The following is a 22,564-nucleotide window of genomic DNA, read 5'->3' as shown; positions in this document are numbered from 1 at the left end:
GGTGCGGGCGACGCGAAGCCGAGCAGGGCGCCGCCATGTCTGTGGGCAGGCGCTCTCTGGCCGCGCGGCCGAGGGATGCGGACCGAGTCCTGTGGGAAAGAGCTGGCATTTCGGGACTCGCCTCTGGGGGTTTGATTTGGGAACAGCGCCCTCTCAGGGACGGCAGTAAAGACAGCGCTGTCCCTGCTTTGCTCTCTGTGCTCCTTTAGTTACTGAGGTCAGTTCCCTGGGAACACAAGTATTCTAGTAGTTAGGAGTATATTTCGTGGCGGTTGGATAGAGGGTCCAATTCAGGTTACATAAAATAACCAAAACTGTCACTAGCCAAGCTCTTTGCTAGGCTTAGGGTGAAGTCAAAACTGCTCCCATTCATTCCGATAAAACGAAACAACTTCCCCACACACAAGTATTGAACAGAATATTGAGTAGACATGGTTTGGGTGACAGAGGGTAGCGCTAAGATTCTTCCAGAAGCTGTACTCGAGGCCGGCTTTACAGAGGAGACATGAGCAGCAGGCCGTGGAAGAAAGCTCCAGGTATGAGCCGTCCCTCTTGTGTTGATAATTTGATTCTGCTTTCACAGAAAGCTTGCTGAGAACTGGATCTTCAGTGGTAAACCCGTAGAGAAGTAATGAATCCATTCCAGGCTAAGAGAAGGGCATTGGCAAAAGCTCGGGGCTGTGGAAGAACTTGGGGTGTCCAAGTCAGGTATAGCTAGAGTATAGGGTTCCAGAAAGTGGAAGAGGTGAATGAGGCCAGACGTGGAGGCTGTGCGTGCCAAGGCAGGAACCAAACAAGGCCCGAGGAATCCGTAACACTGTTCTTAGTAATGAGGGTTTTATTAACAAAATGCTCACCATGTGCAGATGCCTGGGCTAAGACCTCCATGAGCATTGTTTTGTCAGATCTTCTCTCGGCTGTGACTGAGGCACAGCTAGCATCTCCGCTGCATACCAAGGAGAGTGGGTGGAGCAAAGGTCAGGTGTAGGCAAAAACAGATGCATTCATTGCTAGTGGAAAGTTTAAATGCTCCAAGCCTGTCTGCTCTGCATTAGCACCAAGCTAAACAGCGTGGTGAGAAGCCACTCCTCCTCCCCAAGACAGAGGGCTCCGCTGCCCTCCCTTCAGCCTGCAAGGAGGCACTTAGCTAATTGACCCAGTGGGACTGGTAATGCTGGGCAGTGCAGGGAGGAAGTGGAGAAGCAAGGGGCCAGCGGCTAAGAGCTGAGTTAGGAACCTACAGGCACCACAGCAATGGGAATGGAGGAAAAGTTGTATTTAAGGGACTTAGCGGTATAGCAATGGCTATATAGGTCTTGATACTCATCAAAAGAGGAAATGAGAATGAGGCAGAGCTAAGAGTGATTGCAAATTTTCTACTGCAGGAGTCAAGACATTCGGAGAAGTGCTTCGGCTACCTGGGGAGGTCAGAGAGACAGCAGACTTAGCAGACCGATGATGCATTCAGGCTGACATGTACTGTAGCTCAGTGCCTCAGGGAGCTGCAGGGAGAGACAGGCTGCTGGGATTTCCTTGGGGATCTTCAGAGGGGAGTGCTTGCTGGAATCACCTTAGTTATAACTCGGGCCTCCTGACTCCATTCTTGAACTCCAAAGCTGATCACATTTCTGGGTTCTCTGCACCCCAGTATGATTCACAGTGCGCCCTTGGTGTTTACACGAGCACCAGCTTATGGGGCAAAGCGGTAATCTTACAGATGTTTCACTCACGTGGCATGGGAACTGAATAGTCAGCACACCAGCCTTCTTGGTTTGAGGAAAGCTCAGGGTTGTGTACTGTGCCAGGTGCGGCTAGGGTGGCTAGGGTGTCACCGGCTTTGTGACAGAACTGTTTCAGTAGTTTTTAAAATCAGGATAGATGTTCTATTTTGTACCACTGAATTTCAGCTCTGAACATCTGATTTAACTAAAGCCTGTTGATATATCTACTCCATTCTCAACTCTGAATGGTTAGAAATCTAACTTCCTTAAAAGGGATTATAAAATACCATTCACAGAAGTGGTATACTGGAGGTACAATGAAAGTACAATGGAATTAGGGATGGGCACATGGACAGCTTCAAATTTATTTGCAGTGTTTTATTTCTTAAATTAGATAATGGGTATTTGGCTGTTCATTTATTATTCTCCCTGTCTTTTACTTTTTAAAAAATTTTCTGGTCCTTAGATGCAAAAATAGGATTTTTGCTTTTTTTTTTCTTTTAAAAATAATATAATGAAGCGCTTGTGAACTTATCATCCAGCCTAAGAGCTACAAAAATTAACCGCAATTTACATCTATCTGTGTGTTCCTCCTTTGTCCTGTCCCCTGCCCCTCTGTACTCCTGGAGGGACCCCTATGATGAATTCAGTGAATATTATTATGACTTTTGAACTGCTCTTATATGTATATTCACACACACAGACATACAAGCCTGGGAAATACCTTGTGGTGGCCTTCTGTTTGGGGACTTTATGAAAAGCAGATCCTGCTGCATACAGTTCCCCAGACCTTGACTTCTCTCCCTCCCATGGTTCTGCCAGCAGCCTCTGTTCCTAGCCCTCTGCCTCCTCCTGGCCTCCTTCCTGCCAGGCTCTGTCCCCTGAATTCTCAGGGGCCTCCAGTGACTGCGGAAAGGTGGCTTTGCTCTTAAGCCTCAACTCCCTTGTCTCTGCAAGGGAAATGGTGACAGCATTTTTCAGGATTAAAGGACATAGTGTATGTCGCATGCCTGACACAGTGCCAAGTCCCCTGAGACCACTCAGTTTATCCTTAGCTCTTAATATTATCATCACCGTTGTTATTATTCACTACATGGTGCTGCCTTGACTCCTACTTAAGAAGCGGTTTAATAGGCTGCTGGATAAGGTTAACACTTAATAACATTAATGTTTAATAAGCTACTTAATAAGCTTATGCCTAATAAGTTAGTGAGTAGTTCCTTCCGGTTCATTTATATCCTAACTGAGGATGACTCATTGGCTCAAGGAATATAATTGCTAATAGTGGACTCTTTAGCAGTTGGCATTTGTCAACACCCTTTGGGAATATGACTTGGAAACAGAGACTTTCTCCTTTCTCTCCCTTCTTGCCAAGACCACCAAGGTCTGGGCAGAAGGAAAGGGAGAAGATGGAGCCTGCAGGGACATCCTGAGATGAAAGCTTAAGTAGTCTGCCAGGAGAGGTGAGAGGAGTCAGGAAGTACCCATCAAGCAGGGCCAACTGTCCACAATCAGGGCAGCTCAAGGTCCCTCTCTACCTGGCCCAGGCCTGCTCCTGTAGCCTGGAGAGCCACCCATAGCCTCCCACATATGCATGTGGGCTCCTGCCCCCAGGATTGTTGGGCACTGTTCTCAGCACCTCTGACTTCCCGGCTCACCCCTCTGCCAGGGCACACATCTGCCCGCCACACCTCCTTCCTGAGGAGCTGACTAGCAGCTCTCTCCTAAGCTTGCTGCTCCCTCCTCTCCACTCCCAAGCTACTTCACAGGAACCTTGTTACTGCATTTACTGCACTTTACTGTCATTACGTATTGAAATTATTTGCTTCCCACTGGATAATGCACATTTCGGCCCACTACTGTGTTTTACTTGTTTTATTGATCTCAGTGCGAGTGGAAAGTGCATCGGTTCAGCCACTTCCTACAGTTGAGAATCAGGCTGAGTTATGGCCTTAGTCCATTTTGTGCTGCTACAACAGAGTACCTGAGACTGGGCAGTTTATAATGAGCAGGAATTTATTGGCTCGTGGTTCTAGAGTCTGGCAAGCTCCAGATGGAGGGGCAGCTGTCCGGCAAGGACTTCTTGCTGCATTAGCCATGGCAGAGGGGTGAGGAGAGTGTGAGAGAGCAAAAGATTCAACTGAGCCCTTTTATAATCGGCATCAATCCATTCATGGAGGTGAGGCCCCACGACCTGGACGCTTCTCATTGTTCCTCCCTCCCATCACTGTAGCGTTGGGGATTAAATTTCCAATGCACATTTTTTGGGAGCACATATCAGTTGTTTAATCTTTTGTAATGAAAATGTTCTCCTATGTGAAACCAGGCCTCCCAATGAGTAATACTTCCCCATGTGGTTATGGGGCTAAAATAAATTGTGTTTGGTCGAGGACCTATTCTATTTTTTTGTATATCTATACTAAGTTTTCAGTAAATAGCAATTCATTTGCTCCTCGGATGAATTCTGCATGGACACAAGGGAAGGGAAGTTTGGAATGAAAATAGAAAGATGAGGAAATTGTTCTGGGAACTTTGTAAACTGGAAAGGAGACAGAAAAAGGACCAGGTGAAGTCCAGGGTCCAGCCGTCCGGGAGTGATATTTCTCATCAGTACCATCACTGCTATGTCTGCTTTGATGCTGGGCCTGGCTCCGTCCTGGGCTCAAAGCTGGCTTCTTCTCCAGATGCAGCAGGAGGAGAGCTAACCCGAGAACCCCACCATTTCCAGGAGGAAAGCCCGTGCTACAGGAGGCCATGGGGTGTGTGTGTGTGTGTGTGTGTGTGTCTAGATTTATTTATTTATGTATGTATGTATATATGTATGTTATAGGGGATAGAACCGAGGACCTTGCACTTGCCAGGCAGGCAGTAAAACCACTGAAATAAATCCCCAGTCTCCGTGTGTGTCTAGTCTTACTAAAATGCCTACTGAGAAACTTGAAGATTTTTTTTCTCTTGTTTTTTTCTTGGGTTGTTTTTGTTTTTGTTTTTTTGGTACAGGGGATTGAACTCGGGACCTTGTACTTACAAGGCAGGCAGCAGAACCACTGAACTAAATCCCTGGCCCTGTTTTTTTTTTCTCTCTCTCTCTCTCTCTCTTTTTTGTTTTTGTAATTTCCCAGTGATTTTAAATTTTATATGTGACAATTAAATTCATCATCTTTAAAATATAAATTTGTGGGGTGGTAATCTATTTGAAAGTATTTCCAGATTCTTGGCCAGTTCTCAATGCGCTCAGTTTTCTCTCCAAGAACCTGCACTCCCAAAGATAGGACATCTGTAGCCTGCAAGACTCATGAGCTCTACTTGGAACCCCCCCACCTTCGTCTTTGTCTCTGCTTTTGAAGCAAAGGCTGTTTCTAGAGGGTGGCATGGTCCTGGCAACATTGAGGGATTGCAGTCCTGGAAGGGCAGAAAAGGGGGATTCACATTTTTTCTGAATTCATCTAAGAGCAGAGTACTGTATAGTATATTAAATAATTTTTAAATTAGGAAGGTATCTAGGAAAGGGAGTTTCCCATTTCTTTTATAGCCTTCTCCAATACTTACCTACATAGACCCATCCCCACATCCCACACCCATTTTTCCTCATGTGATGGGAAAAAAGATTTGAAGATATTTCTCTTACCTAAAGAAAATTTTTTGTAGGTACCAAAGGTTTATTAATCACTGTGGGAAAGATGCACCTGTGTCCACTTGTATGCCTGCTCTATGTACAGTCCGAAGGTCGGAGTGCAACCCGTGTTCACTGACATTTACACCCAGGAGTCCTGAGGCTGACCGTGCACACGGATCGAAGCGGGGCTGAGGACGCCCTATTGGGTCACCAGGAGCCATGCCAGGCCCCCAGTGTGCCTGGCCCACCGGCTGCCCACCGGTTGCCCACCGCAGCAGCTGGGGTAGGCCCAGATGGGCACGACACACAGCACCCCTCAAAACTGCCCACATTGACACTCACGCCAGAGGTCGAAGGCTGTGCCTGCACTGATATCTTTTCTGACCAATGTCCTCAGTTGACTTTCTTCAACTCACAAAAAGCCTGAAGCAGTTTACCCAAATCCCTGGAGCTCCCAAAATTAACCTAAGCCTTGATGCAGCAGTTATGAGAAGGGCCGGTAGGGGGCGCGGATTTCAACGGGGAGATTGAGCTCCTAGCAGTACGTTTGGCTCTGAGCAGAATTCTTGATCGAAACCAAAACGGAAACGGTGAATGTCGTTTCTGTGCCCCTCTCCCCACTAGAGGACGCTAGCCCGCGCTCCCGGGGGAGAACAGCTGTGTTCTGAAACCCGGCCCGGCTGGCATCGGCGCCCAAACTCGGCTTGCTGCTGGTGAGGCTCTTGTTAGCGAACGGGAAGACTGGCACTGTGAGCTGCCTGCAGGTGGCCAATGATTATAAAACAATAAGGGTATGGCCATCCTAGGAATGTCTGTGAGCGCAGAGACACTGACGGGGACGGAAGATAGGAGCATAATGATTAGAAGTCAAAAAGCAGACGAGGGGGTCTTGTTGCCTGCTCGGGTGAAGCCGCCCACTCCATTAAAGTCCTGCTACTCAGTGACGGCCTCTTGCTTTTAAAGTTGTATTTTTAATTTTGATGGTAGGATTAGGTGCAGATGATAAGATTTAGTTAAAGGAGTTTCCAATTGCTCTAAAGCAAAAACTACTTTTCCCATTTATGATTTCTCATATTATTACATCAGTCTTCCGGCTCAAAAACCTGGTAATTGACTTTCTCCTAATAACGAGGTGGGGTGAGGGAGGGTCTTGCTGTGAAGTTCTAGTTGGCCTTGCACTCTCAACAATCCTTCTGCCCTGGCCTCCTGAGTACTAAGATATGTGATTTTCTTTTCTTTTCTTTTTTTCGGTGGAAGTGGAAGAGGTGCCGCTGCCGCTGGGGGATTAAGCTTGGGGGCTTTACGTTGAGCTACATCTCTGTATATTTTATATATTTTATTTTGAGATGGGATCTTGCTAAATTCCCCAGGCTGGGTTTAAACTTGCAATCTTCCTGCCTCAGCCTCCCAGGGTACTGAAATTACGTGCTTGCACCAGCACGCCTGGCTCTCATCTCCTCCTCCTCCTTCACCTCCTTTATTTTCTTCATAGAAATTTGTGAGGTGATGATCTATTTGAAATTACCTCCAGATTCTTTGTTAGTTCTTTCAGTTGAATCATCTTCCATTTTCTTTTGTCAAGTCTTTTCCAAGATAAATTATTATAAATTATTGGGTGATATAATCCATACTTCAGAGTTGTCTATTTTGATTTTTAATTGAGTTTATTGATACATTTTATGTATACAGTACAGTTACATTCGTTATTGGGAACTTGTACCTCTACATGACAAGTCTTGGTTCTCATTTTTTCCCCTTGTCCCTGCCCTCCCTTCACCCCCTCCTCCCCTCCCCGTTTACAAACACTTTATTTCCATATTTTCATTTTCTTGTATTTTTTTCTTTTCCCTTATTACCTTTCCCCTACCCTTCCCACTTTCCCTACACTGTTAGCCCTTTTCTTCCTTTTTACATTGTCAGTTATCTCATTACAGAGTTGTCTATTTTGTTTCAGTGAGCAATTTGTCTACTTTTAATAACATGCCATTTAAATTACTATAACTTCATTACAATTGTCACCCCCTCTTAATGGTATGTTCTAAAATTTTCTTGGTTATTCTCACTTCTTGTCATTATTGTCTTTTTCCTCCTCTCTGTCTTTTATTTCTCTTCATTGAATTATAAAAATTTGAGGATAATTTTGCTTCTTTTTTTTTCCTGTACACATAATATACTGCCTATCCTTTTCTGCTAGCCAACAGCACATCATGGCTATTTTCACATATTCTGAAAAAAATTTTTTTTGAATAATTAAATTGAAATTAATGCTAATGTTCAACTGTATGAAAAATTTTAAATTAATCACAGTGATAGACATAAATCATTTGCAACAATAGACGTATAAGTTATTTCAACAAATTTAGTAAAAGTTCTATTTCAGAATTATCCATTCAGTGGGCATGACATCGAAACATGAACATTTCTGCACATAAATCTTCACTCATGATTTTTCTTATTGTATGTTTTGTAAATGGAATTGCTGGGAGCAGTATTAATGCTTTTGATACTTATCACAAAATTGCTTTCCAAAGATAGTACACCAATTTATATCTTTACCACGATATCAGTTCTTAGTGTTTTTTCCTTCCAGCACTGTATATTGTTTAAAATTATTTTTAATTGTCCTATACTCTAAGTAACTACTTTAGAGATAATGAGATACTGCTACTGTTATTATTCCCTTATTATTTTGTTATGAAATTTTGTTTTAATTCATAAAATATTTTATTTTAAAATACTTCATTGTATTTTCTTATTTTGGAAATAAATAATAGATCATTTAAAAATGGTACATATTTCATTACAAAAAGTTAAAAATTGTTTATTTATTACATTTTTCTGATAGTATATTTTATTTCATTTTTCTAAAATATACAGTGTTTAATTATTCATAATATATTAATAATATATCGTGTCTAATTGTTTTGAAAGAACCCCTTATTTTTACAGTAAGGATATTAATATTTTTTCTGTGTTTAATTTAATTTGAAAGAAGTTTTCCCAGATACCATCTCCTGTGTCTTCTCTCCCCAACAAAGCAAATACATTAGAATTTTATCAGAATCTCGTTGAAACTATAAATTACTTTTAAGAGGAATAATCTTAATCCTCTTACTTATCTTCCCATCCAGGAATATGGCATGACTGTTTTTAAAAATATTTTTTACATCTCTATAAGCTTTTTACAGTTCCCCTGGAATATATAAAAAAGTTTTCTTTAAGATTATACCAGTTACTTCGTATTTTATTGTTGTTATAAATGAGATACTATTATGGTAGCTTCTATTTATTATTATTTGTAGCAATGCCATTAATTTAAAAATATCTTGTATATAGTTATTTTACTTGGTACTTTTCACTTTATGAATTTTTTTAGTTCATTTTTAAGTTTTCTACTTATGTGAAGATCATCAACTAATGTCATTATCTCTTTATTGCTAGTATTTTGGTTTATAACCTATATTTCATATTTGGCAGAATTTTCAGAACAATGTTGAAAATGGAAAGGAAGTAAGCATTCTTGTTTTTCTAAATTCAGTGATATTCTGATACCTACCCAGGTATGAAAGAATCCAGTTAATTCATCTTTCTAGCCTGGGAGTTGTGATCTTTTTCAATATTTACTTTTTCCTTTTTTGGCTGCTCAAAAAATTTTCTATTAAAAGCATCTGGTACGTAGCATCTTCCTAGATTTAACAGACATACACAACCCTAAGTGCCCATGCATAGAGCAGACCCTGAGTGCTGTTTCTTGGAAGCCTGGGTTGATGGCAATGCCCTTTCTAGAACCTGAGGCCACAGTGGGGCAGGAGGCTGGAGGAATTTCTTACTGGGACTTCCAAAAGGCAGACTCACTGTCCGAGCATCTTCTTAAAGAGGTTTTGCTTTGCAGGGTGGGACAGACAGAATCCACATGTTGGAGACATGATCCTTAATTGACAGCACCTCCAGTATCCTCAGGGCTGAGATGTAGATGTCAACACGACTGTAAGGGTGTAGTTGCACGAACACGAAGCTAGGAAATGGCCAATATCAGTGCTGACAGAGATTCCAGTCCATGTTAGGTGGTGTGCAGGGAATTCCCACAGAGAATGCTTCATGTCCCATTCCCCACAGCTACAAGGTCTGTCTTCTCCTGGATGAAGGAACAGAAGCACAGGGGTCAGAGTGCAGACTAGCAGGGAGGGAAGCACCAGTTATCCTGGTGCCTGTGGCCTTGAACTGAATGAGCTTCTCCTGATGTGGTCTCTGGTGACGTGTTTGACAGTGAGGACAGAATCATTATATTGTGTCATGAATCATTTAAAGAGCTAAAACATAAAGAGTGCCATCTGAAGGGCTGTCACACAGTAGAACAAAAACTGGAAAGAGCGTGAGCCAAAACTGCCCACCTTCTCCTGTGGTATCACCCACTTGCCAGCTTTCAGTGACCAGCTAAATGTCAGTAAGTCTTGAGCATTTGTCTCCCTAGCCCCTCTCTCCCCTTCTGTCTTTATTGGTCTGGTTTGCTATAACCAAGTATCATAGACTGGGTAGTTTGTAAGCAGACATTTATTTCTCCCTGGTCTGGAGGTTGCAAGTCTGAGATCACAGTGCCAGCTCAGCCAGGTTCTGGGCTGTGTGTTCTTTCTGGTCTCAAGCTGTTGACTTCTTGCATCCTCATGGAACAGAAGGGATTTCTAGGGTTCCTTTTATAAGGGCATTAATTCCATTCATATGGGCTCCACCCTTTTGACCTAATCACCTCCCAAGGCCCGCCCCATCCCATCATATTGGGGGTTCCACATGAATTTAGGGGGACACAGATATTCAACCCATGGCAATTTTGACCTCTGCATCTGTTTCTGATACCTTCACCTAGATGCCTTATTGGGAAATCACACTCAGTCCCAAGGGCTAGGAGGTCCTGAAAACCTCTCAGTAAGTGCCAAATCCAGTCATTAAGGAGTAATCATAATTGCTATTTGGGCAAAATTTGTTGAATGCTTGTTGTCTATTAGCTCTTGGGCAAAAGGTTTGATATTTGTTACAAAATGAATAATTGAATTTTCCATTTATCATATAAAGTGTCTGTTTTACCCATTTTGTAGGTGATAAAACTGGGACCTTCAGAGGTATTAGTGGTCTGAGGTAATCTGACTAGTTAGAAATAATTTGGACAGGGTCGAATCCCAAGTTTATCTGGATCTACCTTTTGGCTTTTAGTAGGGTGCAAACCCCAAAGTTCCAGAAAGAATAGATCAAGCTACCAAACACCACATCTGGGGAAGCCCAGATCTGAGGTCACCAGGATGGTTAATGCTTGTGGGGCTGCTTCCTCATTCCTGAAAGCCCAGAGTCACAGGTTTACCAGAGATTGTTTTTCACTTAAAGGGATATTTTGAAAGGAATGAAAGCTTCTATGGGATTTAAGAGGAAAATGTATTTCTTTCTTTATTTTCTTTATTTATTTTTTTGGTACCAGAGATTGAGGAAAATGTATTTCAACTTAAGTCCATGCATGTTCCTCGTGAAAATTGTAGCCCAGATAATTCCATAAAAGCATTATTTCCTGGATACAGGGAGATACTATTCAACTGCAAGCTTTAAGATGGCTTGCGGACGGAGTTGTTAAGGTGAGAAATCCCTTTGACTGGCAGCCCCAGAGACTCATGGGAGGGACTTCATTTCCGGTGGTTATTCATGACAACACTCAGAAGTGGGCTGCTGTACTGACTTCACTCTGACCAGGGAGCTGGGGACCTCAGGACTCTCTGTTCCTCCTTTCTAGTATCTTCTGAGCATCAGATACAGTGCACTCCTTGCAGCCTTAGGATTAGTCATGGTTCATTTCCCGTAGGGCCTCTCTTCTAACTGTGTCTCCCGTGATATGAAACAAAAATTGGCCAGCACCTCAAAGGAGGAAATGCAGAAACCATACTATTCTTTCTGGCAATCAGTTTTTTCCTGTTGAGAGCACAGTAATGGCAAAGAAATTTTCTGTCAATAAAGATAGGCCAGATCACATCAAAAGGAAAACAAAACAAAGCAAAAGTAAGCAATTAAATAAGGCAGGTAAGCAGAGGCAAAACTGTGAAACACTCGGGAGACAATGACATCAGGAACAGGAAGAAAAATCATTAGAAATGTGTTCTTTAGCAGCATATTGATTTGGATATATTTGACAATGCCAAGTTTACAGTTAAGAATAGAGGCAGAAAATAAGAGATGAGACTTTGGAAAAAAAAAAAGTCCAGACAACACTTAATCTATCAGGTGAGCAGGCTAAGAGCTAAAAAGGAAAAGAAAAAGCAGATCTCATTGCAGAACATTTCTGTTTTCTCTCTTTGGACGGCGTTTGTTAGGAAGAAGGCTATCGCCTCACAATTGTGTGATTTCTGGGCTTACCAGGTAGGCTCATCTTTCCAAAAGGGTCTCCCCATTGCCGTGTGAGTGGAAAAACCGTGCTTCTAGGAGTATGCTTTTAAAATTGAATCATTAGCCCCTGACAAACTATCATCAGTTTATGAGCATCTTTTCGTAAACTGGGTCATCAAATTCTTTCCAATGGTCATGGGAGAAAATATGTTTATTTAAAAAAGGCTGCAGTGCTAGACGAAGGCACATTTCCTGAGCTTGCTGGCGAACTGCCCACGTGAGCTGTGCATCTAACTGGAATATTACGTGCTTGTCATGCGGAAGTGTGTACCCGCACTATTGTGTGCCCTAGCATGGCCCCAAGGGCCATACAAACCTGCCCCCTGGACCAGCACTATATCAGAGAAGGTAGCTAGAGAAACAATAACCAAAATAGAGGGACATAAATGCTTTCATTTATCCTCTGCCCCCCCAATATTTAGTGACCAATTCTGGCCCTAGAATGGGCAAATAAATAAGGCCCAATTTAAGTGTGTCATGGCCCTTCAGGTCTTGTTTCAGTAACTCTGTTCTTTGTTTGACTTCCCAGGATCAAGCAGTTGCCCTGCACACCAGTACCTATCAGGGCTCTCTCTGTAGAGCACTTTTTCCTGTAAGACCATGATCTTCTTATCTCTGCTAGTTTCTGTGGGTCAAGCTGTGCTCTGTGGACAGGTTATTGTGGTTGATTTGGACCCTATGATGCTGCCTGCCTGCCTGCCTGGAGCTTGATGTAGTGCATTCCTGCGTGTGCTTGCTCCCACCACCTCAGGAGCCCTAACCCTTGCCTGGTGCGACTATCTTGTTGCCTACCTGCCTTGCGTTCCTGCTGGGTGTGGCGCACAATGCTGTCCGCGCACCCTTCTCATATCGAGCATCCTTGCTTGATTCGAGTTCTCTCCAATTATGGATTATAAATAAATGTCCTCAGAATTCTAAATAGCTCTCTGATAATTTAGGAAAACACTCCTTTGTTGAGAAAAACAGCTCATCTGCCTTTATTTCCTAACTGCACAATGAATTTCTTAAAGAATATTTTCTGGTGGCATTCTGAATATATTGTGTGTGTGAAGGAATTAGTAATTTAGGTCACGGAATTGATTTTGGAACCTGGGAAGTGACTTTTAATTTCTGGGCTAGTCCACAAAATCTCTTTTTATTATCTTGATTTAGGGATAAATTTCTAATATTTGAAAGGTCTGGACAGAGGCACCTTTTTTTCTTTCATTCTTTTGATCTTAATATTGACCTTTTGCCCACTCATAAATCAAAGCCCTTCTCTTTGACTTGTTGGAGCCTGGTTTTGAAAACATATAATCAAAAGAACACAGACAAGTAGGGGCAAGGCATCAAGGAAAAGTAAAATCTGTCAGTTGATTTTATGAAGTTTAGGTGCTTCGGAATCCACTGGCACCTTAAGTTTATCTACAGCACTGGCGAAGATACCCCTTTGCAGAACAGCGCTATCCTGTGATTTTATCTAATTTTTTCCTTCGGATTTTACTTTTGTATTAGTACATATTGGCAGTCCCTGCTGGTTACATCCCTTGTGTGAGGTTGGCGCGGGTACACAGCACATCTTAGTTACTTTTTTTTTTCATCCTTTTTTGCTCCCCTCCCTTCCCCTTCCATCTCTGGATCCTTTTCCCATTTGTGAAGGATCTACCTCCTTATATGTTACTGTCTTTTATTTTGCTCTTTATTTAGATTTTGGGTTTCTCATATTAGAAAATTTGTGTGATGATTTTTTTTTAAAGCTTGTGTGTCTGATTTATTTCACTTAACAATACGGTCTCAAGGTGCATCCATTTCTTACGAATGACTCAGGTTTAGCCTTCTTTGTGGCAGGGAAGTATTCATTGTCTATAAATTCCACATTTTCTTTATCTATTCTGTTGATGGACATATAGGCCACTTCCAAGATTTGTCTATTATGAATTGTGTTGCTGCCATAAACATGAGTATGCATGTATCTCTTTAGCTTTTGAGGGGAAGATACCTAGAAGGGGAACAGCTGGGTCACATGAAATTTCTAGTTATTTTAGGGATCGCCATACTGATACCTATAGTAGTTGTACTAGTTTACATTCCCGTCAGTGATATAGAAGGGTTCTTTGTATCCACAGCCTTGCCAGCACTTGTTATTATTTGATTTCTGAATGGTAGGTGTTCTTGCTGGAGCAAGATGGAATCTCAGTGTTATTTTAATTTGCATTTCTTTAATGGCCGGGGACATTGAACAGTTGTCAGGTAGTTATTGGCCATTTGTAATGCTTCAGAGAAGTGTCTATTCATTTTAGTTGCCCATGTTTTGATTGGGTCTTTTATTTTGAGGGTTCCAATTATTTTTTCTTTTATACATTCTAGACATTAGTCTTCTGACTGAGTGAATAGCTGGCAAAATTTTTTTCCATTCTGTAGGTGGTCTCTTCACTCTGTTGGTCGTTTCCTTTTCTGTGCAGAAGGTTTTTAATTTGATATGATCTAATTTGTTGATTCGTGATGTTATTTCTTATGCAATTGGGGTACTGTTCAGAAAGACCTTCCTCAAGCCTATGCTTTTAAGAATTTTACCTATTTAATCTTCTAGCAGCTTGTTTCTGTTTTAACATTTAGATCTTTGACCCATTTTAATTTTAGTTGAATGCACAGTAAGATATATGGGACTAGAGTCAATGTTTTGCATGTGGATTCTTTATTCTTATCTCTGCAAAAAAAGGAAATCAATTTTTAGAGCTTATCCATAAGTATGTTAGTCATTTTCCCTTTTACAATTATGTTGGACACATAAGAGTTTCACTTGATTTTTAATGCGCATCTAATAAAATAACACAAATCATCATGTAAGAATAAATCTTTTGAGTAGTTATTTTTCACTCTGTGCCACAATTTATTGCTTAACTGGACCTTTTCACTTCTTATTTCACTGCCTGAAATTCTAATAATTGGGGATTCACTTGGGTACGGATTTTTTCTTTCCTTTTTCCCTCCTTTCTTTCTTCCTTCCTCCCTCCGTCCTTCCCTCCTTCCTTCCTTTCTTTTTGGTACTGAGTAAGGGATTGAACCCAAGGCCTTCTCACTGAGCTAGATCCCCAGCCTGCCCCTTTTAAAATGTTTTAATGTTGAGACAAGTTCTCACTAAGTCATTAAGTTGCCCAGGCTGAGCTCAAACTTGTGGTCCTCTTGCCTCAGCTTCCCAGAGTGCTGGGATTATAGGCATGTAATACTGTTTCCAAAAATGCCAAATTGTGGTGAGGTCGAGAACTTGTGATGAGCTATTTACTTGTTAGTGAGAACTAGTTCAATCAGATTGCTTTCCAGTAACCAAAAAAAAAAAGGGAATTCTGAATGAAGGAGTGAGGAGATACCTTCACAGAGTGCACCTGGGTCTGTGGGAGGGCAGCTTGTTCAGAGAGAGCATCAGGAAGTGGGAGATAGGAGACAAATTTGACCACCTTTGAATGAGTCACAGGATGTCATAACAGCAAGTTGAGAGCTGATTGAGCACAACCTCCCTGTTTCCTGTAAGTGATCTGAGGTGCAGAGAGGGAGGTGGCCTGACTAGTTTCATGTGGTTGGTGACCTGAGCTCCTGTTTCTTGGTCCTGAACCAGTGCTCCTTTTCCAGTCTGCTGCTGTGCCTCCAGGCTGAGCAGCTTCTTCCTCTCTTTCCCTGCTCTGCTTCCAGGATCTAGAACTGCAGCAAGCACCCAATCGCTGCTGCCCGGAACACAGGCAAATACCATGGGAATTCCTGAGAATCTGGACATCCTGAGGCCTTGTTTCCACAGGAAGCACATTCCTGACCATAAATCACAGCCTTGGGACCCCATTTTTGGCCCACAACCCACTGCAGGGTCAGGGGCTGCCTGTCCCATGCAGCAACAGAAGGGTCTTTAACAGGTGTACTTGACTCTACGAACTCATTTCAGAAACACCAGTCTCGCGTGGGAGGGGAATGGTGACCCCTAATAAACCAAAGGGTCACAGGGCAGGTGTGAGAGGCCAGTGAGTCTCTCTGGCCATATGTTTTGTGTCACACAGGATGAGATTTGTCAAGGGAGGAAATGACCCTTGGGTTTTGCTAAACTTTGGCACAACTCATGCTAACTCCAATGATGACCAGAATGACAATTACTCAGACACGGTGAGCCCAGCCCTGTGCTGTCTGGGATGGTGTCTGAAGGGTTAAGATGCAGCCCTCCAGCGTGGAGGTTCTAAAATGATGACTAGAAAAAGAAAGATAAAAATGAAGGGATGAAAATGAATAAGTTATGCCTGCAAGATAGAGATCAATAATAATAATAATGATCCACTACCTATGTGTAGTCAGAGATTTGTATAGTTTTTATAAAATATTTTCATGTTCCTGGTTTGATGTGAGCCTCAAGTTAGAATTGAACTATTATTCTGATTTTTCATAAGAGAAAATCAGAGCTTGCTTAACTAAGTAGGATTTTACCCCCGTCTTTAATTCCTACATCTATTTCTCCTGCTATCCCCACACAACTTTCAGACAAAACAAAACTGTGTAAGGAAGAGTGGGGTCAAGAAGTCAAGGAGCTTTGAACTAGAATAAGCACCTTGGATTTGACCAAGTGATAGAAAGGCATAGTTTCTTGACCAGCATGATGAGAAGTTGATCCAATATGAAATGCCCAGGGATTAGTCCTACCTATCTCTGCTATTTACTATGTGTGATTATCTTGACCAAGCTATCATTTCTGTGCCTCAGATTCCTTTTTTGGTAAAACGAGGACAATAATAGGACCACCTTCCAAAGTGGAGAGGATCCAATGAGATCCTGCATACAATATGTTCATCTCTGTACCTGGTGTGTTATAACTCCTCAGTGAATGCTGGCTATTTTTGTCAGTATCACCTTCTTTATCAATACTAATAAAACGAGTGAAGTGTCAGTCATACAAAAAGACCAAGATGTGAGAGACTGGAGTCAGGGAAAAGGTAAAGAAGCTGGTGAGGAAAGAGACCAGAGGAGCTCTAGAGGCAAGGGACTCTAGCTCAACTGACACAGGTTGAACATACAGTGCATTGCCGGCATGGCTCTCAGCTCTGGATCTGAGATGTACCGGTGTGGGGGCAGGCAAACTGAAACCAACTCAATCGTGCTAGTGAAAATCCATGTAGTGGTGGTGGTAACCTGGGGAAAGGGTCCTGGAGGAGTCAAGAAGTCTTCACACAATTGATACACGAGTGCCAGATGCTTTGAGGGAAGAATTACTAGATGTGGAGCAGCTCAGCCAAGGTGAAATGTGAGTACACACTCAAGAGGGTCCGGGGTTTCCAAGCCAAGTGGCCACAGACACGAAGATAAAATTGGCCCGAATGGAAGATTTGGAATGTAGGGTGTAGAGGGAAGAGGGAGAGCTCGCAATCGCACAAGAGACAGAGTTCCTTCCCTAGGCCAGCATCCAACTCTGAAGAAAACAAAGCCCTCAGCCACTGCTTGCTGATGCTTCCCTGGCTTCTGTCAGTGTCTAGTTTAGATCAAGGAAGGCCCAGGAGTTGTGGCCTTTGCTCTTTGGCAGCCTGTGAATGAGTGGGGCTGTGAGCAGGTCGGGTCCCATGTGCTCCTGCAATGAAACAGTGCTCTAAGTCACATCTGTACATATCTTCCCTAAAACTCTGTTTTGTCAAAGCATTCCTGGAAGAAGTTCTGTTTGCAGGGTATTTTAAGAAAATAATTGTATTTGTGTAATACCTTCACAAAGCTTTGGGTTCTCCCATCCCAGAGAACTCATGGTGGGGAGGAGCCAAGACTCCGGGAGGTGAGTTCTCAGCAGGCACCTATGTGTGGAAAGGGTAAGCGCTGAGGTTCCATCCAGCTCTGGTTTCTGTTTGGTAGAGTTGCTGATGATGCTGTGTGCTGTTGGGAGTGGACTGGAAGCAACAGGACCCTGCCCAAGGCCTGCTGAATATCCAAGGTCAAGCGGGTAGGCTGCTCTCTGGCTCATTATATTACGCAGAGAAGCTAGTTTGACTTCTGTGTAATGGAATGTGAAGAAGATACTGACAATGCTGTCCACACTCCATGAGCGTGAAACAGTGCCTCACGTGACAGTGTCAGTGTGCTGCTGGTGGTGGCCCTTGCTGTACTAGGAATCTAGAAATTGTCTTTATCTGAGCATTTTGCTGACCTCTGGGTACTGAATGTCACCAATCAAGCCTCTGGAGGACTCTGGAGCAAGGCAGCCAGCTCTCAGGTCAGCTTCTGACCCTTTCCTAGGAGGCTGGAGGTGATGACATTTGATAGGTGGACAGAAAAGTGGATATGGGTTAAACATTCTTGTTCTGGAAATGCCTAGTCTAATTTATAGGAACTTATGGCTGGAATCCTAGCTTAGAATACTAGCATGAGCCAGGGAGGCTTTGACTTAGGGCTTTGGTCTGACAATGTTCTCCAGGTCTGATAGAATGCAGGTATCTTTGACTTTCCAAAATAAAGACTCTTGGACCACTGAACCAGCCATTAAATAGACTATTCATCTTTCCCTGTGAAAAGAAGAGGGTCTCCTTAGAGTGTGAGCCCAGCCACTGGACTGTGACTTCCCCAAAGATGGAAATTCTATCTAATCCTGTAACCCACTCATCTCAGGCAACATCTGGCAGTGGAAGGTACTCAATAAAGTCTCGTTTAATGAAACGAATCTACCACTTTTCAAATTCCCTTGCAAATCTCTCCTGACCGTCACAACAATCAATGGAGAAAGAATGGAATTGACTTAACTATTAGTGGTGTAGTTGGTTTGATGATAAATTGCTCTACCTGCAGGGTAGCCACTAAGCTGATTTCTAACATATAGATTGGTTCTGCCATCTTTGCAAGTTATGTAAATGGAATCATAGCTTTTGTGTCTGGATTTTTTTTCACTTAGACTTATGTTTGTGACTTTCATCAAAACTGTAGCATGCAGCTCTGCTTTGGTCATTCAGAGTTCTGTTTATTATTCTACGGAGTGAGCGAACCTCCATATTGTTTATCCATGTTCCTGGCAATGTGAGTAATTTCTAGTTTGGGGCCATTTTGAGCAGTTCTGTTATGAATATTCTTCCATATATGTTTTTGCCATTGAATTTAAGCATTTCTGTTGTCTGTGTGGGAGACAATCAGACAATCAGAGGCAGACCCCCTCCCCACAGCACACATCATTAGTTCTGCCTCTCTTCAGGGCCCACCACCAGTTTCTGCTGTGTTCCAGGAATGGAATTTTTGTATCAGAGTCTATGTAGTGTTACCATTAGCATTTCCTAAAAGATGTTTCTGATTGACTCAGTTTTCCCACCATTTTCCCTAGGTTTCCAGCTGCATACCTTGGTACTCTGGACTAGCATGGTTCCTAGGCTGAGAGCCCATGGCTACCATTACCCAGAAGCCTCCTCTGCGGTCCTCAAACTGGACAAAGAGCAAGTACTGGATCCTAACGGACCTATGACTCTTGCATAGTGGTAGCTCCTAATTCCCCCGGCCCCACCACCACATGAGCTCCCAAGTCCTCACAATACCTTTGCCGAGGAGAAAACATTTGTGTAGCAGTGAGGCAACTCAGCCATGAGGAGAGGATAAACAGTAGACAGAGAAGGCTCCTTGGGAAAAGGTGAAATTTGTGCTGAGCTTTGAAGGTTGAGTGTGATCAGAGGCAGGGAGGAATAAGAGGAAAGAAATTCCTCACTGTCCATGTCTGCTCAGATATTTGGACAAAGCACAGGGTGTGTGCAGGAAGCTGTTTACACGGAAAGAGACCAAAACACACAGAGCCTGCTCATGTAGAGGTGAGTTCATGGGCTGTGTAGTTCTGAGGGGAGTCATCTGAACCGGCCACTCAGATGGGAAATGATGGATTAGGGTGGGGAGAAAAGCTGCCTCTGTCTGCCCACTTAATGCAGCTTAAATTTCATGACTCATTTAAAATGAAAATACTCCTATAAAAACATAAGAGGAATTAATTTACATGTGTTTTTAAATTCTTTCTGGTCCACATGTGTTTTCAAATGTGTAGAAATGTGAAAACTGAAGGGGCTGATCCTCTAAAAGCTGTGAGGTGATGGAGAAGCGAGAGACTGGACAGGGGTCTGCTCTCTCCCGGGGTAGGAAGTCTCAGACCTGAGAGGAAATCGTGTGATGCCCCTGGGGTCATGGTCCATGAGGAGGAGGCTGGCTGTGGAAGGAGAATGTGCTGAAGAGACATCCCAGGGCTCGCCCTAGTCAGGCTGAGCAGGCCGAGAGCCGCTTTGAATTTTTCAGGGTCTTTTTTCTGAACACATGGGTATTGAGTAGGTTAGCCACCAAGTTTCTTCTAGTCTGATATCTGGATCCTGCAAAAAGTGACACTGGAGTCTGACTTCCACAAAGGCTGAGTGGGTGCTCCAGTGCCTGGGGAACATTGCCTCTGAGATCTGGCACCTCGAGCTGCACACCAGTGCTCTGGGTGTCTGTGGGTGTGGCATCTCCAGAAAGATCTGTAGCAGTGTCACCTGCGTGGAGCACGATGAAAGATGGGGTGGGCGGGAGACGATCAGATGATCAGAGGCAGCCCCCTCCCCACAGCAAGCATCATTAGTACTAGGCCTTCGTGCCTCTCTTCAGGGCCCACCAGTTTCCGAGATGCACATTTTCTTGGAGACTCTTTCTCTGCTTTACAACTGACCCTGATTTTACTTCTTTGGGCTGCTTTGCCCTGGATCCCACTAAACCCCTGGAAAGGAGGCCGGAGGGAAGCCTGCTAGGGAATCGAGAGAGTAAAAGAGACCCCCCTACAGCAATCAAGTCTGCAGAACGTGGTCAGAGCAACAGCAGAGCAGTGAAATGGTTGACCGTTCAGCCAAAACTTTTCATGTCCATTTCAGCTTCACAACAGAAAGAGAGGGAAGGGCGGGCTTTATTTTCTATACATTTTATAAGTCAGCAAACACCCATGAGCTCAGTCCATTGGTCAGCAAATGTTTATCAAACATCTCTTTCTTCCCCATCAGAGCTGCGTTTCTTGTATTGAAGAGCTCACAGTTAGGCCACATTCTTCACCGTTTCCTGAACAAATGAAGAATCGTGTGCGTTGTGCCATCTGTTAAAAACTCAACCTAAACATAGAAAGATGTCTAAAGAGTGAGAAAAATTAAATCCTTATAAAATCGTTCCCCCCTTTACAAACCTTCAGGGAACAGGCCTTGCTGTGACTTAGAGGTGTGGGTTTTCCTGTTTGTGATGAGTAACCACAGAACCACCTGGAAACTCCCTGGGGGCTCCTGATGTCGCCACAGGTAAACACTGGATTAGAGACCAAGACTTACTAATGCGAAATCTCAGGCTACTTCTTTAAGTGTTTGCAGACATAAATGTGAACTGTGAATATTAAAAGTCTTTGAAAAGCCCATGAATTGATTAAAGATAAAATTCTATTGCCTTAAGATAAATTCTTAGCATTGGATTCAGTCACCCACATTTTGTTCTGTGAGTCGCTGTGTAGAGCTGCACGGCACCCTCCAGCAGTCTGCCCTGAAGGGACAGTGCTTAGAGCAGCAAACTTTGCAGAAGGTCTGAGAATGAATATTTTAAGCTGTGGCCCATAAGATCTTGGAGGCGTCTGCTCACTTCTGCTGTTGTAACAAAAAAGCATCCTGAGACAATATTCAACAGGTAAGTATGGCTGTGTGTCAATAAAATTTTATTTAAAAGAACTAGTGGTAGGCCAGATTTGGAGTTTTATTCACATCTTTATCTCCTTCGATTGCTGAAAGACAGCACAATATGCATCATCCCATTTTATGGGTGAGCAAAGCATCTCAGAGAGGACCAGGAGTCTGCTCAAAGTCACACAGGTGAGAGGTAGAAAGCACAGCCCACTCCTGGGTTTTTGAATTCAAAATCTAGCACACCATGGTCACTGTGCACTGCTTACTAAACAAAAGGAGCACATTCCGGCTCAGAATAAATCAGGCAGGGCCCATATTTAGCCAGTTCTCTTTTCACTCCATTTCATAAGGTCTCCCTTTACCCAGCTTTAAAATCTACCACATACTTCTCAACTGCTTCAGGGGAGGGTGGAGAGGAGGCTGCTACAAATGAGAGCCAGTGGTCAGGCAGATTTTATTCCAAATCAAGACAATTGTTTAGCATGACAATGCCAATGGAAGTCAGACCTCTTTGGTAGTTTTTCTACATTAACTGTAAAAATTTAATTTGAATGAACTAAATGGAGTTTTAAATGTGTTGTGCATTTGTAAGTGTATTATATATGGTTTATTGTGTTTTGGCAAAACAAAAAACATCACCACCAGCAACAAAACTTTTCCATTACCCTGAAAGTGTGTGTGTGTGTGATAATGTCAGGTCCCTGGTGATTGCTTACATGTCTATCATGACTGTCTGGAATCACCATTTTGCTCCCAAAACTTCTGACTTTTACAGCCTGTTGACACAACACCAGTGGACTGGGTTGCTATAGGAATAGATTTTTTTTCCATTACATTTTCTAGTTAGTTGTTTCTGTTATAAAAGGAACACCACTAGATTTTGTGTATTAGGTTTACCTTGCCTTCATTGATCTTCGGTTTTGTTATTTTCTATAGTTTCTTCCCCATTTTATTGGATATTCAACATGAAAAATAATATTTATATAGCTAATAATCATTTGTGTTTGCTCTCTGATTTTTATGCTTGTTTACTTATTTTATCTCATTGGGTTGGCTAAGATTCGCAATTAAAAGTAAAAATGGTGCTGGGGTTTTAGTTTAGCGGTTTCGCCATTTGCCCTGCAAGCACAAGGGCCTGAGTTTGATCCCTGGTACCAAAAAAAAAAAAAAAAAAAAAAAAAAAA

At 42.8% G+C, this 22,564-nt stretch overlaps 1 protein-coding gene across 1 annotated transcript in view; it reads left to right on the top strand.

Moving 5' to 3' along the window:
- Positions 1–149: 149 nt before the first annotated feature.
- Capn14 (calpain 14) overlaps positions 150–22,564 on the top strand; it is a 53,108-nt gene continuing 30,693 nt past the window's right edge. Inside the window, exon 1 of the mRNA XM_033763484.1 lies at positions 150–536. Coding sequence (XP_033619375.1) covers positions 506–536 — 31 coding nt within the window. The 5' untranslated portion in view covers positions 150–505. The remainder of the gene's footprint in view (positions 537–22,564) is intronic.

The sequence above is a fragment of the Fukomys damarensis genome, unplaced genomic scaffold (genome assembly GCF_012274545.1).
Source record: "Fukomys damarensis isolate Sample0158 unplaced genomic scaffold, DMR_v1.0_HiC HiC_scaffold_2, whole genome shotgun sequence".
In the NCBI taxonomy this organism is placed as follows: Eukaryota; Metazoa; Chordata; class Mammalia; order Rodentia; family Bathyergidae; genus Fukomys; species Fukomys damarensis.
The sequence above is the reverse complement of the archived record's forward strand: the minus strand, read 5'-3'. Positions and strand labels throughout refer to the sequence as shown.